This window comes from Podarcis muralis, chromosome 2 (genome assembly GCF_964188315.1).
Source record: "Podarcis muralis chromosome 2, rPodMur119.hap1.1, whole genome shotgun sequence".
Classification (NCBI taxonomy): Eukaryota; Metazoa; Chordata; class Lepidosauria; order Squamata; family Lacertidae; genus Podarcis; species Podarcis muralis.
In genome coordinates, this window is record NC_135656.1 from 94,461,807 (window position 1) to 94,487,519 (window position 25,713).

Sequence of the window (25,713 nt, forward strand, 5' to 3'; positions counted from 1 at the left end):
CAAAAGATATAAATATATTACTACAGAATATTATTAAATGATGTAGGAATAATATTACTATTCTTTCTACATCATTTCTCAATCCTGTGTGTCCCAGAGGCCATACAGTAGATTGGATCTATCCCTCCAGCATCAGAGACACAGCAGAGATCCAGTGCTAGAGTCAACCAGGGCCAGCCCAGCCATTGGGTGGGATGAGGCCACTGCCTCAGGCAGCTGGAAGCCCCCAAGGTGGCACCCTCGTGGTGGAGAAGCAGCTCCCATGTCGGCAATGGCAGGACAAGGCAGTACTTATTGTTTTGTCTCAAGTGGCGAAATGAGACATGTCACCCCTGGAACCAACCTCTCTGACACACCTAGCTCTTCCAAAGCTCTGGCCCAATTGACATTGCTGCTCTTACATTGGAGGTGCCCAAAAATAGGTGTCCTAGGGGCATGTCATGGCTCCCAAGGCTTCCCAGTCATCTTGACATGCCTTCACACGTGGGTTTTCTCTCTTGTTTCCAATAGGAGGGAAAGCATCAAAACCATTAATTTTTTAACAGGCAAGCAGACAGAAGAATGCAAGATCATTCCTTCTTCCTCACTTGAACCTCCCCGGCTCAAATCTAGCAGGGCATAGGATAAGGCAGCTAAATCACCTTTGCATTTTGCTTTATCCCAACCTCCGTACAACTGCAGCCTTAGGAAACATTCATGCCAAGATGAAGGACTTGCAGAAGGCCTAAAGTTATGGCAGAGATTACTGTCTTGTCCAGATACCATCAGCTTACTTTCAGCAGTAGGACTTCACCTTATGGTCTAGGCCCATTCTCTGCTCCATGGAAACTGTTTTTAATATAGTCATTATTACAAGTAGCAGCTAAGAGGATGGGAATAACTTTAAATATTTAAGAACCCTGTGTTCAGCAGTCAGGAAATGCATTCCCAAGGTTGCGAAGGGAGTTGAAGAGTTTATTAGTGGATTCATGGATGTAGCCACTTTTGCTTCCTGTATCATGTTCTTCTTTTGTAGATCAGAGCTATAACAAAGCCCCTGTGATAATACAGTTTAAAACTATGAGCCTTTGATGATGTGCCCAACAGTGCAACAAGAGCTTAGTCCAATATCCTGAACTTTTTCTTTTTCTTTTACGCCCACACTGCCCCTGAACTGATTTCAAATGGAAGTGAATCGGGCTGTGACTTTCTGAAGTTGCCGAAAGGTGGTCGTTTGTTCCGCAGAAATTTAACCACCCACTATGAACTCCTTGCTGTTCTTTCTCATTGCTAATGCACAGCAGGTTAGAGTTAGGTTATCCAGAGCTCCAGCCTTACTTTCAAGTAGCACTTACAAAAACAAAGCTCATGTCATGAATGGTTTTACATGAAGGGAACGCTAGATAAACGAGACTCACCTTTCTTCCTCTTCCCCCACAGGTAAATGGGAAAGATTTATCTAAAGCAACCCATGACCAAGCAGTAGAAGCCTTCAAAACAGCTAAAGATCCCATCGTGGTTCAGGTCCTGAGGAGAGCGCCACGCAGCAAAATCTTCAGCCCCTCTCATGAATGTCTCCTGGTGGATATGGGCACCCAGACTGACATCACCTTTGAACACATCATGGCTCTTACCAAGATGAGCTCACCTACCCCACCAGTTTCAGTACTGGACCCATATCTCTTACCTGAGGAGTAAGTACCAGTATTTTAATCACACCTCGCTATATTAAAAGGCAGTAAACACTGAAGCATTGGGTGGGGCTAGATTTCATACACTTGGGATGAAAATATACAACGACCATACATCATTATGAAGATCTAAACTGCCATTTTCAGGAGCAAAAACATTAGGACTGAAATATCTGCAAGATTTTATGCAACCATCCACTCTAATTCTGATGTTCAGTCTGTGAGTGCTATTGCCTAAGTAACATTGCCCAGACACAAGAAAGGGGTATCAGCAGACATGGGGGAACCAAGTACAAAAAATATATATATTTAGGCAGGGGCACTCTTAAGGAAGAAAGGAGGGACCCCAGTAGGACTGAGCATCTCAATGGCCACAGAATGCTGACTGCTGGAAGGAAAACTGGAAAACTGGGACTAGGCAAATCCAGTGGCAGGGAACACTCAGCACTGCAATTTTTTCGTCTGTGTCCCACATGTTCAACCAATTTCACGAAATGGTGGAATCAGTGCAGTAACTTTGACTGTTGAGAAATTGCAGGCCCATTGGCATTGTGAATGAGAAACCAAATGAACAAGACAGTTAAAAATAAAATGCTGTGAGGCTACCTGCTCACTTCTAAGTTTGCATGTGCAATTATGCCAAGTCTCTGTGTCTTTAGATGAGGAGGAAAAGGCTGGGTGAACCCACAGATAAATAAAGAGTTTCTTAGAACTCTGGCCCGCAGCAATGGCTTTCCAGGGTCTCCGGCAGAGAAATTTCCCAGGCCTGATGCCTTGGGTCTCCCAACTAGAAAAACCAAGGATTGGACCTGGGACCTTTTGGGCTGCAGGTCTTCCCCCTAAAATCTGGACTATGGCGTATGTGTCTGGCAGTGCTCTCTACTACCTGTTTACAGTGCTGCTGTTCAATCTTATCCGTTTTTTAATGGTGGCCATAAATTGCAGATTGCTAGGAGCCACTACGTTCTCTTTCAGTGTATTAATTACCTTTTATTATAATCCCGTGGCAATGTTACACAAATAAGCTGTTCTGTAGGGCTGATCTTTCTTTAAAATGTTGTCAAGGAATTTTTAAAATCAATTTTTAATTACTGTTAATGGGAGTCTGAAACTTCTATACTAGCAAGTTATACACACACACACACACACACACACACACACACACCCCTTTACATATTTGCAAGTCCACCTATACAGATAGTACAGGAATCATTTTCTCCCACAACAAATGTGGAGTGCCATTTGTGATGGAACTCTTCCCATCTTGTTCACAGAAACTGGCAAGGACATTGCTGATAGGATGGTGCATGAGTGGTAAAAAGCAATGTCCACTTTTGTGCATGCACTGGCAATGAAATAAAAGAAGGACCTTCCAATGGAGCTTTGGATAGTGTTCTTGCTTCAACATGGTTTCAGCCTAAGAATGTGGCCACTCCCCCTTGGACTCCTTTCACAGTGCTAGGAAGTGGCTGATGGGAGCTGTAGTCCAAAATATCTGTAGGGCACCAAGTTGGGGGAGGCTGATAGCAGAGTGAAGTGTCAGTAATTGTAGAGTACTGGGTAGCTTAGGCACCCATCACATGCAGAGACACTCCACTTCTGTACAGATCCCAACTGCTTGAGACTTCTGTGAATAAATCACCCATGCAGATAGAACAGTCACATGGGACCTTCAAATCTAGTCAGTACCCTCCCACAGCATGGGATCCCACTACATGGAAGGAGAGAGAGAGAGAGAGGAGTCCCAACTCTCCCATCAATGTATAAACAAGAGTCCTGGCTCCTTACGACATCGCACATCAAGATCTCATGTTGGAGCCCCTCAATCTACTTGAGAAGATGGTCCTCAACATCTGGTATTCAGAAAGATAGAATCCTTGAACATAGAGACTCGTTTTCTTTTGTTATGGTGCCTAATGAATTTGCCTAGTTCTTTTTAACGTCATCTATAGCCGTCTCCATATCCCAACGAAGTGAATCCCAACGAAGATGTTAACTATATAATGCTTCTTTTTGACAGCTGTGGACCTGTTGGCAGTCAATTTCACTGAGTTATCATCCCAAATTCCCATATTTTGAAAGCGGAATTAAAACCTGGTTGCCCACTTCCTCTGCATATAAATATATATCCATTTTTTTAAAAAAAAAACCTTACATCATTATTAAAGACAAAACATTATTTTCACAATCAGAAATCAGGCAAATGAGCATGTGCTACAAAGCTCGGGGTTGGGAAGGTGATATATTTGTGCAATTTCTGTCAGAGATTAGGCACCGGGGGTCATGTTCTCATGCTATTATTGTGCAGTTATCCATATTGCTTTTCTGAGGACAGCTTTTTTTAAAAAAAAGAAAGAAAAAAGAATAATTATTAATTAAGTTACCATTCTTTTCTCACATGCTCACTGTGGTTCCCCTCCACCTCTGAGGCAGAGGGAATTGGAGGATGGATTTTGGCATATTTTCCTGTTCCTGAGGTGATAAGAGGGCGCGTGGAAAGGTGGTTGCTAGGAAACCAGCCTGTATGTTTCCCCCCTGAGTTTTCTCTGTGGAAGTAGTAGAAGTGTGGAGCCTGTGCTCAGGTGTAACATGGGAACCTATGACCACTACCCTGTATAATAAAATGTGTGTGCTAATGCTTATTCTGCCATCCCTCTTTTTTTGGCCCTCATTTTTTCCCCTTCATGGGTCCATCATGCCACCCCCAAGCCTTACCTCCACAGCATTTTTTTATACCATCACCTGTCTTTGACAAATGTTCCCCTCTGTCTCTCTAGTGCGCCACCTCTGCCTGGTTAGCCAATACGTTAAGGCAGCGAGACAGTTTTTTAAAAAAATAAATATTTGTTTTCTCTGTTGTTTAATGAGCTTACGTCCTCAACACCATTGATCACCCGCAGCGCATCAGTCTTGATGTATGTGTGACATGTTAGTGATGATCTGCCATGAGGCTGGGGGAGGATTAATATGTTAATTAGAATAGGGAGTGATAACCTAAACTGTGCTTTATTTTCCCAGGCATTCATCAGGGCACGAATACTATGACCCAAATGATTATATGGGAGGCATTCATCAAGAAATGGACAGAGAGGAGCTAGAATTAGAGGTATGAGTAATACTAGAAGCAACCATTCAACATACAAAATATTTTTATTATATTTTCATGTGCCAAGGACTTAGCAACTAGTGCTGCATTCAAATTATGAACTTATGCTACCAAAATATATTGGAAAATCTTTTTACTCTGCAATTCGGTGTACAGACGGCAGGAAATTAGTGCTTACTAATTTTAATATGTAGTTAATTATATGTTGTGTAATTAAAGGATTAGAGGTCATGTCCTCAGCTCATAATACAAGCAGCCATAGGTTTCTCCTTATCTGTTCCAGTTATATTATTCACCCCCTCACAATTTGGGGAGATAAGGTATTTTATTTATACACTTTTTACAGTTTTGCATACATGGATTTTCATGTGGGAACGCAGTATCAAAAGCGTAGTTTTATATCTGTGGTAGATTTCAAAGAGAAGCTTGCGGGGTTTTGTGTGTTTTTAATTCTTGTAGAAATGTTACATCTGAAAGAAGCATGTCTTGTCTCCATTTGTTTACAGCAAAGTGCTTCTTTCTCCTCCATGGCTTGTTATTGTTCTCTCAAAGTCCCCAGTCAAGATGCTTCCCCTGCTATCATAGACAACATAAATTCAAATTAGAAGTTTTGTAAAAAGTACAAAAGTAGAGCAATGAAATATATTTTAAAAAGGCAAATTACAGAAATATTATGTGTCTCATTTAGTTTGAGCAAAATCATGGGGCTGGTCACACTCCAGAGGTCACACTTTCGCCTCATGGAATTCAAGCTTTGACTAACTTGCTGCACGGATTTTAATGAAATTTAAGAATGACTAGCTTAATCTGTCTCCAGCTTCATGTTTTTGCTCAAACTGCCACCCACTAAAAGACCTCTAGCTCCCACCCTGTACACATACAGATAAACAAGGAAGGGGGAATGCAAAGTCGCTTGGGCTCATCATTCTAGAAGATAATGCTGAGGTAAATGCCGCTCCAAACCACTGTGAAAATCCCAAAGCAGGGGTCCAGATTAACTTCCCATTCCTGCTGAATTCTTATCTCCAGCAAACCCTTACACACAGAAGGTGGTTTTCTGAAAAGCAACAACTGCAATCCAAAAAAGTGTTTCCTTTGCCCTCCCCGCTACAGAACAGGGAACTCAACTCAGGCAGTCTGCCGCCATTGCTGAAATGGTATGGGCCTAGTAGGAGCTGGGCAACAAACTGTTGCTGCTATCACTGCTCATAGTGTCAGACAGGTTAAGCTGGCAGCTGTTTCCACATGTGCTCTTGCCATCCAGTAACTATAGCATGTGTGACTCAAATCATTTCACGGCATTTTATAATTTTGACATTAAGAGAGCACTTAGATTGTTAAAATAATAAAGTTGTGTAACAGTACCGGCTAAACATTTAGGAAATGCTTGCAGCTTAAATAGCCTTTCTCTGAAAGCCTTTAAGAATCGTTTCAAACCTGGGAGACTGAGATCAATGGAAAGGGTCAAAGTGTAACAAACACTCAGGCAGCTTCTAGCTGTATTGTTTGCTTATTGACAGATTTGTCTTAAACAGACTGCAGACGCACTTTTTCATTGACTCGAGTCAGAATGCTGAAAAGGATGTAAAATATCAAACCACACCACCTGGACTACTCTCTCCATAAAATACACTCTGAATTCCAGTCCATCATCTAGGCTTTTATGACCATCCTAACTCACAATTAATGACTTAACAGATATAGTCAACAAGTCCCCTGTGTAAATGACTATAGTTCTTGCTAGAATTCAATGAAACGCAGTAGAATTGCCTAGCAATCTGTACAGGCTGATATTAGTCACAAGAATTGAGTATCTGCCAAGAACAGGCCATTGAAGGCCTTTAAGTTCAGTATCTGAAACTGGCATCTGGTGTTACAAGGAATGCAGCCCCCAGCATATTACACAGCCTCTCTTAAAGCCCAAACCAAAAAATAGTAAAAGAACACTGTCATGGCAGCATATCAACGGTTTTCTAAATTGCAACTCTTACTCTGAAGCTTTAATTGGGCCTATATCTTATGTATCCATGTTGGTACATATATGAGCCATAAAGCTGTTTAAAAATGATCAAGGCAAGAAATAAATAACATTGCCTCTACATACTTTCTAAAGCAGCCACCACAAATACAAGTAGATTTCCATGTTGTTTCAACATACAGGGTAGGGTTGTTAAAGGGTTCACTTACAGACAGTTTTGTAATCTCCTAATAGATACCATGACAACAAAAAGCAGTTAAAGTGACTGATTCTTCCAAGAGGTAGGATATCATTAAATGCGTTACTGCAGATGAACCTTAGAACATGTACCTTGTCTAGAGCACATGTCTAGAGCACCAAACAGACACAAAAATGTGAGAGCAGTAAAAGTACAGGTCAATCCATCCTTACCAGCCTGATTTGGGGAATGATTTCTCAAAACTAAATTTAGCTGAATTCAGTGGGATTTATTTGCAAAAAGTGTGCACCTGATTGTGGTTTAGCTTCATTTCAAGAAGAGTGGTGACTGATAAGCTTTTTCAGATAGCTCAGTTGGTAGAGCATGAAACTCTTCATCTCAGAGTTTGAGTCCCACGTTGGGCAAAATAATCCTGCATCCAAGTCTATGAGTCTATGTAAAATGCTCAACAAAACTGGACATAGCTGACTTTCTGGGATCCTGGTTTTTACAGTTAAATCTCTGCTGACTGTAGGGAAGCCCATTGGACACAGATTTGATGTCTGTCATTAGGATTTGCTTTCTGACAAAACTGAGGGAAGCATCCAAGCTCCTTATCTTATAGCCCCACTCACTCCAGAGAATTTTATTTCCAATACAAGTACGTATTTTGAAAAGACTGGCTCCATGTTTCTAAAGTTTTAACCTGCCCCTATAACAGAAGATTGTTTGCAACTCGATATAATAATCTGTTGGGCACAAATTTCCATTTGCGTATACAGAGGCTAATTTACTATTATCTTTTATTTTGAAACCATAGTGTTATGAATGGCCACAGGCATATATCAGAGCACATTATGGTATTCTTGTCTCACTGTAAATGGCACTTATATTTCCGCATTCAGGTTGTTTAGCTTTCTTTATCTGCCACCAGTTGGCGTAGGGCCTGAATAATTTTATGTAATTGTCTTGCATCCATTTCAGTTTCAGAGATCTCATATCTGTACATGCTTTGGTTTTATCGGAGCTCTATATAAGAAAAGGGTAATCTACATCTCAAAAAGTTATGCTAATGCTTACTCATGACACTTATAATATGTATCCTCTTTAGATCATTCCTGACTTCTAAGACAATTAGGGTACAATCATCCTTCACAGTGGCTGCATATCCTCCTTTCGCTTCAGTGGGCCTACAACGGATCTCTGTGCATATTCTAAATTATAATTGCATAATGCACAACATTACTCTGGCGCTGTTGGTTGCTGCTGTCACATGTATTGATGTGAAGAGATGCTCAGGATCCAGATGTGAGACATCTAACTATATCTGCAGTGACCGTTCACTTGTGCTCTTGTAAGAAGCCCACTTCTACTTGTGGCCTTTGCGCTGGTTACTGTTTGTTCAAGTAGAAGTTATTATAGTAGTCTTGGTCCGCAATACAGTGGTACCTCGCAAGACGAATGCCTCGCAAGACGAAAAACTCGCAAGACGAAAGAGTTTTTCGTTTTTTGAGTTGCTTCGCAAGACGAATTTCCCTATGGGCTTGCTTCGCAAGACGAAAACGTCTTGCAAGTTTGTTTCCTTTTTCTTAAAACCGTTAATACCCAGGGTGCATTACTTGAAGAGGTGCAGTTGCGACTTGACCGTGCTTCGCAAAACGAAAAATTCACAAGACGAAAAAACTCGCAGAACGAATTAATTTAGTCTTGCGAGGCACCACTGTACATGGAAAATCTGCACACCTTACCATGTTAACCAAAATACATTATTACTTTTTGAGAAGCAAGTAGAGGTCTGTGAATTATTCTGTGTAATGGGAATGAACACTCTAGTACTTGTAGGGTGTGCTGTTGTTTTTTGCTTAAGCAAAGTACTCTGTTCCAAAAAGTACTCTGAAAATTAAAAATGTTCTTTGCTTTGATGCTTTTAAAATTTATAGAGTTGATGTCCATAAAATCTTTTGAAGCTTTATGATTACATAAAAACTTTATTGAAGCATAGGCAGCTAGGAAACAGCTGTTCTTCTTTCTGTGTACACAAAATTACCATATCTAGGGTAGCATCAAATCCCAGTTATTTCTACTTCTAACCAGGGCTGGGGGGATAGAACCCAAGGGTAAGTCTACATCTAATTACTCATAAAAATTCAGGTACCAAACACCTGCTCTGAGGCTATTCTGAAGGGAATTTTTTACAAAGACCATTTGCCTGAGCACGGTTTCCTCAGATGTGTGTGTATATTTCAGATATTTCTCAAGTGGCTTCCCTGCATACAATATATCCCAAACAGGAGATGTGGAATGAAGCGTTCTGGCTTTGAAGCATATTGAAAAGCTCAAGCTCTCTGTTGAAATACTAGAGAATGAAAAGCAAAAGCATGAAATATTAAAGCTTCTTTGAAACATAAAGCATCTTTGAAACATAAAACTTGATCTCAGTCCTAAAACATATTTCTTGATTGATCCACATGATTATGATTAGATTCAGATTGTGTTTATCGTATACTGACGTTGCTCAGAATTCAAAAAATCAGTGCAGGATTGAATTCGGTTGTTAAAATCAGTGCAATCCATTTCAGTTATGCAAACCTAAATTTACTGTATGCACTTGAGCCCCTCTCACAAAATAATGGCAGTCTGGAGGCACCCAGTGTGTTGGTAGAGTGTGGGGCTCTCTTTGGGTGAAAGACAATGGGGGAGAGTGGGCTATTCCAGGATTAAGAGGAGTGGGACTATTGGTAAGGCCACTTGCTTAGTCTTCACCCAGGTATTTTGGTAAATCAGAATTTTTTTTTTCATTTCATGTTCATTTAATTCTGCTCCAAAATCAAAAGTTATCAATTTTTCCTTAAGAAAAAAAAAAAGCCCAAACTTTAAAGATATCAGACACAAAAGCTTCTGCTGGACCTATTCGTCTGCTCCGCAGGGGCTGTTATGTCTGCAAATTGCATCTATTCTGTCAAAAGTAAAAAAGTTATAGCCACTTTTTAAAGTTTCTCTGTAGTGAAAGAAGTTGACTGGTGGGTGTTGAGCTGAATCATGGAGCCCCAAGGGCTGCTTTGCCTCACGCTGACAATTCCTTGCTTTCATGGGAGTTCCAGGCTTAAAGCTCCCCCATTCACTTATAAACATAGAATTGCAGAGATGGAAGGGACCCTGAGGGTCATCTAGCCAGACCTCCTTCAATTCAGGAGTTCAGCGGAGGGAGTACCTATGAATACACAGAATACATGAATTCTCCATTGTACTGTGCACAAGGAGTTATTCTGCAGAGTCATGTTGGTGCCACAGCCCTTGCCTAAAGTAACTTGAAAATAGCTTTTTGAAGCAAGACTTCTGCTCCTTAAAATATGTCCTTGCATATTGTGAAAGCAAAGTGAGAAACTGACTGTGCCACGTGGCTTCTATGGCATCCAGAGTATATACATATACAGTGGTACCTCTGGTTAAGAACTTAATTCGTTCCGGAGGTCTGTTCTTAATCTGAAACCATTCTTAACCTGAGGTACCACTTTAGCTAATGGGGCCTCCCACTGCCACCGCGCCGCTGGCTCACGATTTCTGTTCTCATCCTGAGGTAAAGTTCTTAACCCGAGGTACTACTTCTGGGTTAGTGGAGTCTGTAACCCGAGGTGTTTGTAACCTGAGGTACCACTGTATTAGAGGAATCACTGACTTACAGGACATTTAGAGGGCAAGATTTAATGAAACCCAGAAGTGCCAACTCCTGACTTTGCCCCGCCATTTATTTAATTCTTTAATTGCATTTATATTAGGGTTGCCATATTTCAAAATGTAAAAACCTGCTGAGTAGGGATTTGAACCCTGCTCTCCTAGTCTGACACTCTGTGGCCAAATCATGCCCACCCCCCACCCCCCGTCTTCTACAAGCAAAAGCTAAAGAGCCCCTGCCTCCCTCCCTCCAAGTAATGTTAGCTGCTTATTAAGAAGGGGTATTATCCTGTCCATGCTGCAGACAAGATGGTGAGTGGTGCCATTTACCAGGCACATATCGCACCCATGATCAGGGATCTGTAATTTGTTTTTGTTTTGTTTTTTAAAGGAAAAGGCAGTAAGTTTCCTAAACATAAATTAGAGCCAGAGTTTACTGACTTCATTTCCATTTGCTTGATGAAACCTAAAGTACTGACCCCAGCAACTGTACTTGGCTGACATTATCTAATCTTCCTTATTGATCAGCTTCAATCCTCTTTTCTTAAAAAAAATAATGGCAGAGCCTTAGAAATATGGAAAACTTCTGCCATTATACTGATGCGTTCAACCTTTCTGTAACAAAAGAAAGCACGACGAGAGAGTGTGGAGCCATTCACAATAGTGCCTATTGATTGAAAATCATTTAAATACCATCTGAAATGTCACTGACATTTACTGCTCTGTTTTTTTCAAAACAAATTACACATGTTGACAAGTAAATAACAAGAGATTGCTTATCGTGGCAGCTGTCATCTAGACATGCCAATAAATTATTCATATTGGTGAGTTTTATTGTCTTCCCCCGGTGAATGGCACCGCGGGTTGAAATTGAGAGATGCTCAGAGGCAAGACTATTATGTTATTAGGACTTTTAATGCATTAATACCAGGAGGAAGAAGCCAGCAATCTCTCTTTCAATCGGAACACAGGGCGTGTTTTTCCCCCTTGCCTCACAAACGTGGGAATTTTTAAATGGCTTCCAAGCTCATTATTACAGCACTGTCTGTGTACTGCCAGCTTAGTCAAATGCTTAAAGGAGTTCTAAGCAGTGAGTAACCAAAGTCTTGGGGCGCTAGGTATCCTGCAAAGTATTAAGTTGTCATTTTAGTCTAGTTTATCCAGAGATCCAAAGGACTATGTAAAAAAAAGGTTGGTTGTTAAATGTCGCAAATTAGTAATATTGTTTTGGAAACCATGATTTCCCTTTCAATTTCCTTATTCCGAATCCCCTCATTTGGGGGAAGTTCCGGCTTTTGAAGTCAAATGTGACTGTGCAGTTGCCCACTTACATATATGTTGAATTTGATAGTGCTGTGGCCATTGTCCCCAGCTCTTTAAGCAACGCATCTCACACCAAGTTCCGTTTAAAATCAAGGCTGGAATCCTAGCCATGTTTACTCAGGCTGTTGATGATTTGGGGAGGTGGGGAAGGGTTAGAGGTATTTTTAGGGGATAGGCATTGCTCACCCCACTTAACTATTTCCGTGATACAAGCAGCATGGGAGTTAGCAGGTTTGAAACTGTAGTGCCCACTTGGAGAGGGAGATTGCAGCATTTGTTTTTCAAAGATGAGGGATGAAATGCAAATTTCATATGATATGATGGGTGATACTTTTGAAGCAGACAGTCGTATCTTAGTTCGCAAACACCTTGCGGGTCTAATGTTTTGGCTCCTGAACACTGCAAACCCGGAAGCGAATGTTTGCAAACGTGCTTTGGAACCCGAACGCCTTCCATGGCTTATTGAGTACAGGAAGCTCCTGCAGCTAATCAGAAGTTGTGCCTTGGTTTCCGAACGTTTTCGGGAGTCGAACGGACTTCCGGAATGGATTCCGTTCGAGAACCAAAGTATGACTGTATTTGCATTTGATTGTAGAGGTTTGGAAAACTCTTCAAAGTAGATTTAAACCACCCACCCCCCAAAAAAGTATATAAAAGAGCATCCTGAGGTCTACCAAAGTACTAAACCAGTCTTCCCCAACTTGATCCTCTCCAGATGTTTTAGACTACAATTCCCATCATCCCTGACCTATAGGTCATGCTGGCAGGGGCTAATGAGAATTACAGTCCATACGGAGGGTACTAGGAAAACCACAGGCATGTCAGAATTCAGCTCATCAGTATTTGGATGGCACAATACTCATTATCTGCATTGGGTGTAGAATTTCACCACTCTGTGCTGAATTTTGACAATACAAAGGTATGACATTTAAATGGCAAAGCACGCTCAAGCTGTGGAAAGCCATTAAGCCATTTTTTATGATACTGCTGACTTTGTTACTTATGTAATTCATGAGACTAAAATTTAAGGTTGTATCCAATATTAATCCTACTTAAAGTAGACCTCCTGGAATTAATAATTGTAAATTAGTCATTCAGTTGATGCGACGAATTTTGTTTGATAACACCTTATAAATTGCTCTGCTATCATTTTTGGTGAAAGGTGGTCTAGAAATCAATAACAATAATAACGTGTGTAGTTTATAAATTAATCTCCCCATTTCATGCAACTAAGATTAGAAAGAAACAGCTTTTGACTTCCTCACTACCTTGCTGCAGGCCACTTTTTCACAGACCATGAAACAACTTCCATCACAAGAACAATGAAAGGTTGTAATCTGTGCCAACCTTGTTTTCTTAGTGCAACACTAATGCTAATGTTTTCACTTGCCCAGCCTTATGTGCCTTTATGGGGATTTAGTCATGGCTAACTTTGCCTTGAAGTATTTGGATTAGAGACTATTCCAGAATTGCATTGCACTAGTCTAGAGAATGCTAAAATGTGATTAGAGAACAAACAGCATCTCCAGTTACAGAAATGCATAGATTTAGTATTTATTTATCTCTTTGCGCTAATGATGTTACTGTTCCTAGGGTGTTGGGAATGTAGGAAGACTTCGGTTCCAAAGACTCACTTGACAAATATTATAGTGGAGGCACTAAAAATGGGGGGGGGGGGGGTTGCCACTTCATGAGAGATGGACCATTTTTCTTCTATATGATCAATAAGAGAGTCTTATTTCCAAAACGACTGCATATTGATAGAAGAGCCAGAATTGCCCTCTGTATTGATCATGTGTCCATAATCACTTCAAGCTCAGTAAATTAACATAGTGCAATCTTTTCAAAACAGAAACTATAATGTAAGCAAAATATTTCCACATGTTTTTAAAAAAACAACAGACATTCACCAGTTTCTCATTCCTTTGCCCTAGGAAGTAGATTTGCATCGAGTGAACAGCCAGGACAAGTTTGGGCTTACAGTGTGCTACAGAACTGATGATGAAGATGATATTGGCATTTATATCAGTGAGGTGAGACCAAATATGATACCTGCCTTTTGACTGTAGTTGTGAAAAAGTCATTTCCCCCCGTCAGTTACATTTCACGTTACTTGCAAAAGCAAGTTTTGATGTAATATCAAACAATTTTCCTACATTTCAGGCACCTATTTCTGTTCTTTTAAGATCAACATTAGAAGACCTATTCCAGATGTACCCACTTTCAGATGAGTGGCGACCAGAGAGGTGGTGGTTCCAGTTGTGAACACAGGGAACCTAAGAGGCTGCCTTGTATTAAATCTGACCACTGATTGGCCCATTTAGACCAGTGTTGTTTACATTGACCTTTCTTAGACTGGTAACCTCCAGATGTTGTTGGATTGTCATTGTCATAATCCCTGACTGTCTGGGGCTGGGGGACTTGTACAAAACATCTGGAGGGCACCAGGTCTACATTGACTGGCAGCTGCACTTTAGGGTTTCTTCCCCACCTGTACCTAGAGATGCCGGAGATGGGACCTAGAATGTCTTGCAAATCATATGTTTCCTAATAAAATAGTGCAGTGTTTCTTTCTCAGGTTGGGGAACCTTCTCCAGCCCAAGTGTAACTTTCCCTTCAGGGCAAATTTCTGGGGGTGACATGCCTATGTGGGCAGGGCCACAGGCAAATAATGTGGGCAAAGCAATAAATGTAAATTGTATGTTTGTGCCGTAGGCTAGTTTCTTCACACTCACACACCCCTCTCTATCATCTACCAAGGCAAGCAAGAAGAATTATTAGAGGACTCATTCCACCCAGGCAAAAACACTCAATGAGAGGCCAAAGTTGGGTGGAGGGGCATGGTTCAAGAGGGTGTGGGGCTTGGGGGGCAGGTAGAAAGGCCTGGGGGCAGCATTTGAGCCCCGGGTCTGAGGTTCCCCATCCATGTCTAAGAGAAACAAGGAGGAGTGTGAACTATGTGTATAGGCAATCTCAGATAACATGCCAGGGAAGTACGCAGGGAAGAAATGCTGCAAAAAGTAGCCAACTTTCTGCTCTTTTGTAGATTGATCCCAACAGCATTGCTGCAAAAGATGGTCGCATCAGAGAAGGCGATCGTATAATTCAAGTGAGTTTATGTTATATGAAATCCTATTACAGTTTCTTCAGTTATTCTATTATGTGACATTTCCGACAGATGAGCCAGTGTGGTGTGGTAGTTAGAGTGTCAGACTAGAACCTGGGAGACCACGGTTTGAGTCCCCACTCTGCCATGAAGCTTGCTGGGTGACCTTGGCCCAGTCACTGCCTCTCACCCTAACCCGCCTCACAGGATTAAATGAGGAGCAGGGAGAACCATGTCAGGCACCTTGAAGTCCTTGCAGGGGGGAAAGTGGGCTAGAAATGCAGTAAGTAGAATAAAATATATAAGAAAATGTATTTCAAAAGTCCCCGGTATAAATATTCCCCCAAATAAGTCTTTTGATGAAATACCTGAAGGCCAGATGCTCGCAGTTTAGGGCAAATGCAGTCGTGTTTACTTTCATAGATCAGCCATGAAAGCCAAAGTGTTGCCTGACAGCATTATGTTTGTGAGAAACTACCAATGGGGACAGTTCAACAGTCTCTGAACACTGGCGTAATGTTATTGAATTTGCCATCATATAGCGCTTTTAGCAGGCAAAGAGATTTATCATCTTTATTTTATTCAGCCTCAAAACAGCCCTGTGAATCCCAGTTGTCACATTACTTTCTGATGCTGTAAAGTTTATGTGGCAGGAGCAGGTATTTATCTTGCCAGGGCAAAGTTTTAAATACTAGAGCCTGCCCTGCCTTGAAAAAAGCAGCACTCTCTATGTGATGAGGCACTTAAAACGAGTTGCCAGTCAAAACTGTTGATTTAAAGTTACATGTTGTGCCAAATCCCTGCCCTGCCCCCAGCCCGTTTCATGAAAACCTTTACCCTCAAGAGAAAGCAGTCTATGTTTTTCAGCTTCATTTAACATTTTTTTTTTGGGGGGGGGGGGGGAGATAGGGAATCTATTTAAAGGAAATCAAATCCTCCAGAGCACTTCAGTGCTGCGCAGGAAGAATCCTGCCAAGACACACGTCTTCAAAAGCCTAATGGAGGCAATACTGATTTAGAGTTGTATCCAACAATGTTGTCCTGTTCGCACCTCTATCTCCCCGCATCCCAGCCAAATCTGCATTGGAGGGTTGGGGGAACCTCCAGAACAGATTTGGGGTACACACAGGGAGAAGAGGGAGAGGGACTTCCATTGCACAAGGAGAAGTTCTTGCATGAACAGGATAACTTCATTGGATACAACCCCAAACATTCTCATAATAGGCATTTCAGGAAGCATAAGGTGTTGAGAAGCTGGTATGAATGAATGAAGCTTCAAATTAAGACCACACACCACTTGCCCACTTCATAATGGCCACTGTACTTCCTTCCCCCTCCCCAAAACAACAAGTGACCTATTTTCTAAGGTCATTTCTTTGGAAATAACTGGGCAAAAATAACCGCCACAGCATTAGTTAAAGTAGGTGCTTGGTGACCTCTTTGCATAAGAAGTCTCTTTGAGAGTTGGGTGTGAATCATTTCCAATGAGTCTGAAGGGCACTGACCTTGGTCAAGGCAGGCCAGAGGCTTTATGGGTGAACTTAGAATTGAAGTCATGACTCTGACATGAGGCTTTCATTCATTTCAGTGCAGCTGGTTCTGAGGAATACTCCATATGAGGCAAATGTGTCTAAACCCAGACTAAAATTCTCTGCATAGAGTTGCATGGTTTTTAAAAATATAAGTGTACTTCACATATAATTTCTGAGTTCTTTCTTTTGGATTTCTATATAATGGGATTTGAATTTCTTTCTCCAGATTAATGGCATAGAGATACAGAATCGCGAAGAAGCTGTGGCACTCCTTACCAGTGAAGAAAGCAAGAACGTTTCCTTGCTCATAGCAAGGCCAGAAATTCTCCAGGTGCTGCTTCTAATTATTATTAGTTATTGCTTATACAGCACCATCAATGGGCATTGTGCTTTATAGAGCACGATGCTTCCAACAGTTGAGGCTGGTAGAGCTGGGTGAGTGAAGGTACCGGTAGAGATGCATCAACATAAGAGAGCAGAGAAGCTAGGAAGGGTGAGGCTACTGAGGGCAAGGACATGGTGCTAGAGTTGCAAGCAAACAGCACCTTCAGATAGTGTGTCCCCGGCCCTGTCTGACATGTCACTACACAGGATTCAGAATAAACTGTCTGGCATAGTGCTGATTATTGTGCAAAACTGCACCCATGTGGCCTCACTATGTCCCAATCTCACTCATCCAGCATTAGTTAGCTATGTGCTGCAATAGTCCAGCTGTAGACTTGACCAGTGTTGAACAGAGTGATTGTCCATGGTGGATGGGGGATTGGCATTGACCTCCCAGCAGTGAAGTTGCTGCTGCTTACTGGGAGGAAGAGTGGGAGGGGCAAGGCAGTGAGGAGGTTGGCACTGTGCAACTCGCCTGCAGGGCCAATGCAGTGCTGCTGCCAATGCATTTGCACAGCGCTAACCTCCCTACCGCTTTCCCCTCCCAAGTTCCCTCCCGGTAAGCGGCAGTGACTCTGCAGCCGGGAGGTCAGGTAAGCATCACCACCCCACCATCTGCTACTGGCGATAGCACCCATGCCCTGTACATCATGCTGTTTTTAGCAAGCCAAAATTATTTCCTGTTTTATGATAGTGCTGCATTACTATTGCATGCATGCAGTTCCCAACGCATCTGGATTCTTTAACTCACCAACAGATCTGTTTCTAGGAATTAACGAGGGTGGAGGAAATTATTTTCCCAACACATAAAACTTCCTAATGCATTGTGCTTTCTGTCAAGAACTGGAATATCCTTCCGCACTTCAGATTCACATCAGGCAAGGAAGGAAGCACAACTCGTATGCTGAGGTTGTTACAAGTTGTGCATGAAATAAGTCAGATTCCCAGAAAAGCAGTTCTTGAGTTCGCTTTATTTATTGAGTCACATCCGCATAGCAATATTCGGTGCATTTGTTTTGTATTTCTTCTCCTTGTAGCTGGATGAAGGATGGATGGATGATGACAGAAATGATTTTCTGGATGATTTACACATGGACATGCTGGAGGAACAGCACCATCAGGCAATGCAGTTTACTGCCAGCATGCTTCAGCAGGTAAATGTCATTCTTCTTTGTTAGGTGAAATACCTTATTGTCAAACCAAAGTCATGCTGTTCCCTGGCTCTTATTTAAGCATTGCATTAAACATTTCTTACATATGCTGTGAGCCCTTCCTAGGATGGAAAAGAACAGCTGTCTCTGAATAAGAATAACTGACAAGAGAGCATCCTACAATTGTAGAATTTCTTCACTGCACCCTCATTACTTAGTTTCTTTTTGAGCACTGTCCATATTATGTATGTGGTTAAGGTTCTGCTTTTCCTCCTGTCCCAAACATCTTACAATGCATCATTAATCCCTTTGGTCTTCCAACCCAACCCCTTATCCTGAGTGACGGGGAAACTGTATAAGGGCATCCACTAAACACCATAGGACACTGCTGTCCACTGAGTCAGACCACTGGTCAATTTAGTTCATGACTGTCTGCACTCACCAGTAGCAGCATTTCAGCCAAGGGACATTCCCAGCCCTCAATGGAAATGCTAGGGGTTGAAACTCGGACCTTCTGCATGCCAAGCAGGTGATCTGACACTGAGCTACAGCTTTCCACATTTCTTCACAGAGATTTGAATTAAGGTCTTCTGATCCAACGTTCCTCAAATGCAGAAAAAATAACAATATCCAAATGTTATAAATAGTGTTTCGGGTTCTTTGAAAATCTGGTCTGAATAATAGATTCTTAAAAATTGGGGAGGAGGGGAGAATACACCCGAAATCTATCCAAAATGTATATCACCATCTAAACTATGCATTTCCTAGGTAAAAAATGAAATTTCCACTCCTGAGTAAAACTAAAAGAAGCACTTTTCCTGCAAAAACTCCTTATCAGTGTTCCTCGGGAGATGTTCCAAGTGGACCATACCTATTTCATCTATAAGGATTAGGTGTGTGTGTGTGCAATTTATAGAAGAAAATCTGTAGAAGAAAATTCTGCAAATAGGGAGAAGAAAATTAGTCTGCCTATTATATTTATTTGCATTTTTTTCTTAACGAATGTACCTTTTCTTGATGACTTTAGAAGAAGAAAAATGAAGAGGATGGAGGCACCACAGATACTGCCACCATTTTATCAAACCAACACGAGAAAGACAGTGGCGTAGGGCGCACCGATGAAAGCACTCGGAACGACGAAAGCTCGGAGCAGGAGAACAATGCCGACGACCACACGACTTCCTCAAACACCCTGGGGAGCCAGAAGAAGCTGACCTACAGCCACGACACGCTGGGCAGCGGGGACATGCAGTTCAGCAATGAGTCGTTCATTTCCGCCGACTGCACCGACGCCGACTTCCTCGGCATCCCGGTGGACGAGTGCGAGAGGTTCCGCGAGCTGCTGGAACTGAAGTGCCAGGTGAAGTCCACCAACCCGTACGGCCTGTACTACCACAACAGCACTCTGGATATGAGCAAGAGTGACCACGAGAGCGTGGACCGGGAGCTGGAGATGCTGAACGAGGAGCTGCGCAACATCGAGCTGGAGTGCCTCAACATCGTGAGGGCCCACAAGATGCAGCAGTTGAAGGAGCAGTACCGAGAGCCGTGGATGCTGCACAACAGCGGCTTCCGCAACTACAACACAAGCATTGACGTCCGCCGGCATGAGCTCTCGGACATCACCGAACTCCCAGAGAAATCGGACAAGGACAGCTCCAGCGCTTACAATACAGGGGAAAGTTGCCGGAGCACGCCTCTCACCCTGGAGATCTCCCCCAACAACTCTCTGTGCAGGACAGCAGAAGATCTCAATTTGCAAGTCAGCGAAGGAGCAGAAGGGTCTCAGAAAAATTTGCTGTCTAGCCCAGAAGGTCATGAATATGGCACAGCTAAAGCTCACCCCAAAGATGCTGAGCAGCTGGAAATCAAAGAGAGGAAAGAGAGCGACGGAAGCAAAAGCCCAGCTCAGCCCCCCAAACCAGGCAGCTCCTACTTATCTCCCTATCACCACTCTCCATATAAACATGCGCACATCCCTGCCCATGCCCAGCACTACCAGAGCTACATGCAGTTGATACAGCAGAAGTCGGCGGTGGAGTACGCGCAGAGCCAAATGAGCTTAGTGAGCATGTGCAAAGACTTGAACTCTTCCAACCAGAGCGAGCCCAGGATGGAATGGAAAGTCAAAGTCAGGAGCGACGGGACCCGTTACATCACCAAGAGACCCGTGCGGGACAGGTTGCTGAGAGAGCGTGCCATAAAGATCAAGGAGGAGCGAAGTGGCATGACGACGGACGACGATGCCATCAGCGAAATGAAGATGGGCCGTTACTGGAGCAAGGAGGAGCGGAAGCAGCATGTCGTGAAAGCCAAGGAGCAGAGGAAAAGGCGCGAGTTTATGATGCAGAGCAGGTTAGAGTGTTTAAAGGAACAGCAGGGGGCCGAAGAGAAGAAGGAAATGAATATCATAGAACTGAGCCACAAAAAAATGATGAAGAAAAGGAATAAAAAGATATTTGACAATTGGATGACAATCCAAGAACTGCTGACCCATGGCACAAAGTCACCCGACGGCACAAAAGTTTACAACTCCTTCCTGTCGGTGACTACTGTATAATCTTCCGGTGCCAAAGTTGTGTACATAAAACCCTACCGATGGGGTAGAGATTCCTGCCTCGTTAAATGTGGCAACGCTCCCTCTCTTTTATTGTAAATAAAAGACACGTTCATTGGCTTTATACTTCAAATACTGAACTCTGGGTGCAAAAGAGGAGAGAAAGAGTCATCCACCCAAAATCTCTTTTAAGGCAATACGGAACAGACAGACCTTATTTGGAATACCAATAGTACCTTTTTTTGTAACGTGTTACACTTTTACATAAGATGTTTTAAATAACAGGAAAAGCATATTAATCATACTTACACAGGTAATATCTTTTTAAACTATATTCATATTTTAAAAAGGTTACACATGCAGAAACTCAAAAGACAACTTCAAATATGTATTTTTAACAAAGCAGTATTTTGCAATATATCTTTGCTATTGTGCCCTTTTTCTGCACAAGTTTCTGTTTTATCAATATTTTAGCTGAACTACCAAACTCTTGATAGAATCATTTTGCAGTAATGTACATGATTTCTCAAACCAGTTGTGTCTTTGGGGTTGTGCACTCATACTGCTTCGCTTTATGGCACAGCATGCATGCCCAATTTGTGACCTACCAAGCCCGGTGCAGACCACTAGCCAGATATTGGGACCTGTCCTGTGCTCAGTAATGCACTCTGGGTGGGCTGTTTGGCGAGTCACAAGTTGTAAAGGTCTCTATGTTGTGACTGCTGCAAATGTCTGGGTAGCTGCAGCCCTCTTGCAGGGGGGGGGGCAAAGAGTGGTGGTAAACAGCAGAGGCAGCCAACTACCACAGCAGTTTGGGGACCGAGGACAACTAGGCACTACACTAAGCATATTATGCACACAACCCCTTAAGAGTCCTGGCTAAGAGCTACACACTTTTATTTTCTTTCTTTGCGGTTTCTGAAGGAAGTATGTAGGTATCACTTGAAAGAGCAGAAGCAAACTGCTGCATGGTGCAGCCCTGGAACACTTTGAAGCAAGTTTGCCAAGGCTGTGGGCCTGTTGGAAGAATGTGCATGTGTGTCCAATGTTTTTACAAGGCCGTTTTGTGTAATTTGAAATGCCCATTGTAGTAGCTGTCTGCTTTGTAGATTTGAATGTATTGAAATTGAAAGCAGTTTTCATGAAATCATGACTAGTTATAAACATTAACAAGTAAATGAAGTTAAAAAAATAAATTATTGTTTTATATTTCATATCCTTTGGCTTTTTCTTAACTTTGACCACCTTTACCACAATACCTTGTGTAAGCTGCATTGTTAGAAATTAGGTTTATCTGGCTGAACGGATTGGATTACTGAAACTGAGTTTATTTTAGGACAGGTATGGACAGCAAGCAGGCTGGTGGCAGAAATTCAGGTCCTGAGGCCCCCATGCTTGGAATCACACTTGTGGATTAGTTGGAAGAAAGGTTTTCTAATCTACATAATTGCAAAGAATGAAGCAGCCTTTTACAGAGAACAAAACTTCATTGCTTCTCTTCTCTCCATATTTTTTAAGTCCTCACACAAAGATAGATTTTTTAAAAAGGTTGATTTGCAGTTGCTGCTTTTCAGATTTCAGCACACTAAATTCCAAATGAGCCTTACGAAAGCTTGAACAAATTAAACAATCCTATTTGCATGTTGTGCTTAAAAAAACAACAACCATCAGCTGCTGTTTACTTCTTCATGTGTCAAAAGTCAGTGAAGGATTCTGGGTTACGTCTCTTGACAAACCTTTTGGGGAAGTCAATTCCAAGCTGAGAACCATACTAGATGTGATGTTATTTGTGTAATTGGCTATTCTGCGGCTGCTTTTTTACCATAAATAATCAGGACAGTGAGCCAGATTTGGGGGGAGGGGGTTACCCATGCAGCAGTCCTGCTGCAAATTCGGCAACCCCACACCTGCTATATAAACATAATAATCAGCCACATAAGGACTAAAGATGTGAATTACATCACTTCTAGTTTGGCTTGGAGAACACTTCCTTTAATTCCCTTGTAGTTTATGCTTGCTGCAGGAAGAATATTTGTGCTGACCCCAGTGGCTGTATTTTCCATTCGGAGGGCCCAAGCCATCCCGATTCTGTAAGGCAGCCTTAGCCAGCCCGGTGTTGTTGTACTACAGCTCCCAAGGCCGTACTGGCTGGGGCTGATGAGAGTTGTAGTCCAGAACACCTGTCAGACACCAGACCAGCATTTTGCACTGGGCCCGAAAACATCATTAAATGGTAGAGAAAGTTGGAGCAGCGCTGGCAGAATCTTCTTGTGTGTGGCTTCATTCTAGTCAGCTACATTTTCCAACCACATGAGAGGGCAGCATGCAGAGTGCCTGCATTTCAGGGAAAGCTGGGACAGCGAAAAGGGAAGAAGTGTGAAGGGGTGTGCATATGTGTGTGTTCACACATGCATGTTCACATTCCTCGGCTTGGGAGGCAATGTGAATTAGTATAAGGGTAAAAAGCTTCACTATTTAAGAGTGTACAGTCAGGTATCTGTGTCTTGAATCTATGTGATTGGTACTTGAAAATAGGTATGTGTCCCCATACATTACTATTCTAGGTACAGTGGTACCTCGGGTTAAGTACTTAATTCATTCCAGAGGTCTGTTCTTAACCTGAAGCACCACTTTAGCTAATGGGGTTTCTTGCTGCTGCCACGCTGCCAGAGCATGATTTCTGTTCTCATCCTGAAGCAAAGTTCTTAACCTGAAGCACTATTTCTGGGTTAGCGGAGTCTGTAACCTGAAGCATATGTAACCCAAGGTACCACTGTACTAGCTCTCGTCTCTGTCTAAAGCTGCAATCCTAAAGACATATATGTCTGAGAGTAAGTCAGCATAGATGTGCATAAGATCAGACTATAAACTGCAGAAAATTTTCTTATCCAGAAATAAGCAGCGTGCTGTGCATTTAGGCATGTTTACCGATGCAATATTTATAGCCAGCATGCCGCCGCCCTGCCAAATTGTGCCAGACCTAAAAACACAATTTTCCAGTTGGTTTTTGGCTTGCTCAACCACCCCAGCCCACCCGCTTCAAATAAAAATGCGAGTTCTCACACATTAGGGATCACAAAGAAGAGGTAGGCAGGCCTGTGTATTGCCTAGGGACTAGTGGTTGGAGAACTAATTAGGATTATAAACTGGAAGTATGTAAATTAAACCAAATATAATTATCTGCCAGTGGCCTTTGGAAATAGGTTACAGGATACTTGTTAGCAAATTTGCTCAAATGCCTGGAAGCCACACAAAAGCAGACCATCAGCAGTTTAAACTCCCTCTTTTGTTTTGTTTTCGGCAGAGTCCTTCTTGTAAGGAACTGCATGGAACACAAACTAATTAAGAAAAGACACCATTAACCGAAAGGTGATGTGCAGAGATTGGAAGAGTGTAATTCTTCCCTTTACCTCTCCCTATCCTAATCCTACAGATTTGATTACATTTAAATTCCTTGCCACACAAACGACAAAAGACTGAACCTTGGATGCTGTCACTTCCCCCTAGGATCTGTGTTTTCCTTGCATCCCTTAGAGGAAGGAAGCTAATCCTGACGAGCAGGCTGTTTTGCTGCTGAAACAAACATTCCTGTGATGCAAACTTTTTTAAATAGCATCGCCGCACTTCATTCAGAAAGGGCATTTACAGAACCAAGTAAAAGGAAACACACATAATGCATGATCCTTAAAAACAAGGAATTCTCGCCACAACCACCCCAGCATGGCAAAATAAGAAAAACATTTTTTCTTCCCTAAGGATAGAACTACACACTGCATGTACCTTTGCTTAATGAAACCCAATGGCTCTGCTTGTAGGGAAAACATAGCTCACAGGTGTGGAAGGGGGCACTTTGGGAACAGAGGGTGGGCAGGGGGCTTAGCCCTCCCCTTCTACCACCTGCCAGGTTCACATTCAAAATAAACCACAAATTGCTTTTCTTCCACAGAATTCCAGGTGCATATTTATATTGGTAAATATATGTATGGAATCCTGCGGCTATCAAGATTTTGTTAGCAAATGATTTTGTTACGTGTTGTTCTATCATTTTTTAGGCTGAAAAGTCACATTATGAGCAACTGCTTAGCTATCGGTAGCTTGCAGTTGGACCATGTGGGAATTGTTTAACAAGACCACTCTTTTTGTGTTTATTCGTTTATAACCTGCTTTTCTATTTCCAAGCTGCTCGCAATTAAAATATTAAAGACAGCATATACAACATATTAAAAAACATAGAGCCAGTCTCAAGAAAGGAAAAAACCATGAGATGAAATGATTCTACTTCTCAAAGCGTTGCATTTCAGACTGGTATGTTTACACACAGTCATGCTTTGCAATAATGGCCCAACAGAGATGCGTTTCCAGACATGGGCCTTCTCCAATAAGCCAGAAGCAAATTCCATCTCTCTTGACATATGTCTGCCATGTGGCCTCCAAATCTTGGGGACACACATTTTCCCTCCACACTTAACACCTGTGTACCCACATTGCTAAAGTAAAATGTAATTTGTACCTGTGGACTTTCTGGCCTGTGGACTCAAGTCACCCTTCAGTAGCAAACACTCTTGCATCAGGGCAATTACAGGCGTGGCAGCACCTAGACTTTTGAACTCTCTGCCCAACAACATTCGATGGGAACCTTTCTTACAGTGTTTTAGACACCTGCCTACCCAGACTTATGATTTCATTAGGAATACTTGTTTTTATTTTATTCTGATTTTATCTCTTTATTATTGATAGTTGCCACTTTCATGCATTTGATCAAGCAGTTCATAAAATTTCTTGCAAATAAATAAATATGCCAGTCTGGAACGTTTCATCAGCCTTGAGAAGTATTCCAATCGGCTCACATTAGATTGCTCAGAATGTATGTCAATGTAAAGTTGGCTGTCATCCACATCTTGGCACCTCAGTCCACACCCCTGACTGACCCGCCCTCCCAGGAGTTTCACATGGATGTTAAATAGAATGGGAAACAAAATAAGAGCCCCACAAATCTCCATAATCACCAATAGACTGAGTCATAATCCCTGCAACACCATAGTTTCAAGCCTCCACT

General features: G+C 42.2%; 1 protein-coding gene and 1 long non-coding RNA gene across 4 annotated transcripts in view; one reads left to right on the forward strand and one right to left on the reverse strand.

Moving 5' to 3' along the window:
• PDZRN3 (PDZ domain containing ring finger 3) overlaps positions 1-21,871 on the forward strand; it is a 173,588-nt gene extending 151,717 nt beyond the window's left edge. For all 3 annotated transcript variants that reach the window (XM_028719371.2, XM_077925029.1, XM_077925030.1), the window contains 7 exons: positions 1,420-1,673; positions 4,689-4,776; positions 13,862-13,960; positions 14,974-15,036; positions 16,792-16,896; positions 17,987-18,103; positions 19,128-21,871. In XM_028719371.2, coding sequence (XP_028575204.2) covers positions 1,420-1,673; positions 4,689-4,776; positions 13,862-13,960; positions 14,974-15,036; positions 16,792-16,896; positions 17,987-18,103; positions 19,128-20,660 — 2,259 coding nt within the window. In that variant the 3' untranslated portion in view covers positions 20,661-21,871. The remainder of the gene's footprint in view (positions 1-1,419; positions 1,674-4,688; positions 4,777-13,861; positions 13,961-14,973; positions 15,037-16,791; positions 16,897-17,986; positions 18,104-19,127) is intronic.
• Positions 1-25,713, reverse strand: part of LOC144327028 (uncharacterized) — a 98,838-nt gene that overhangs the window by 43,112 nt on the left and 30,013 nt on the right. The gene's annotated exons all lie outside the window — the stretch shown is intronic.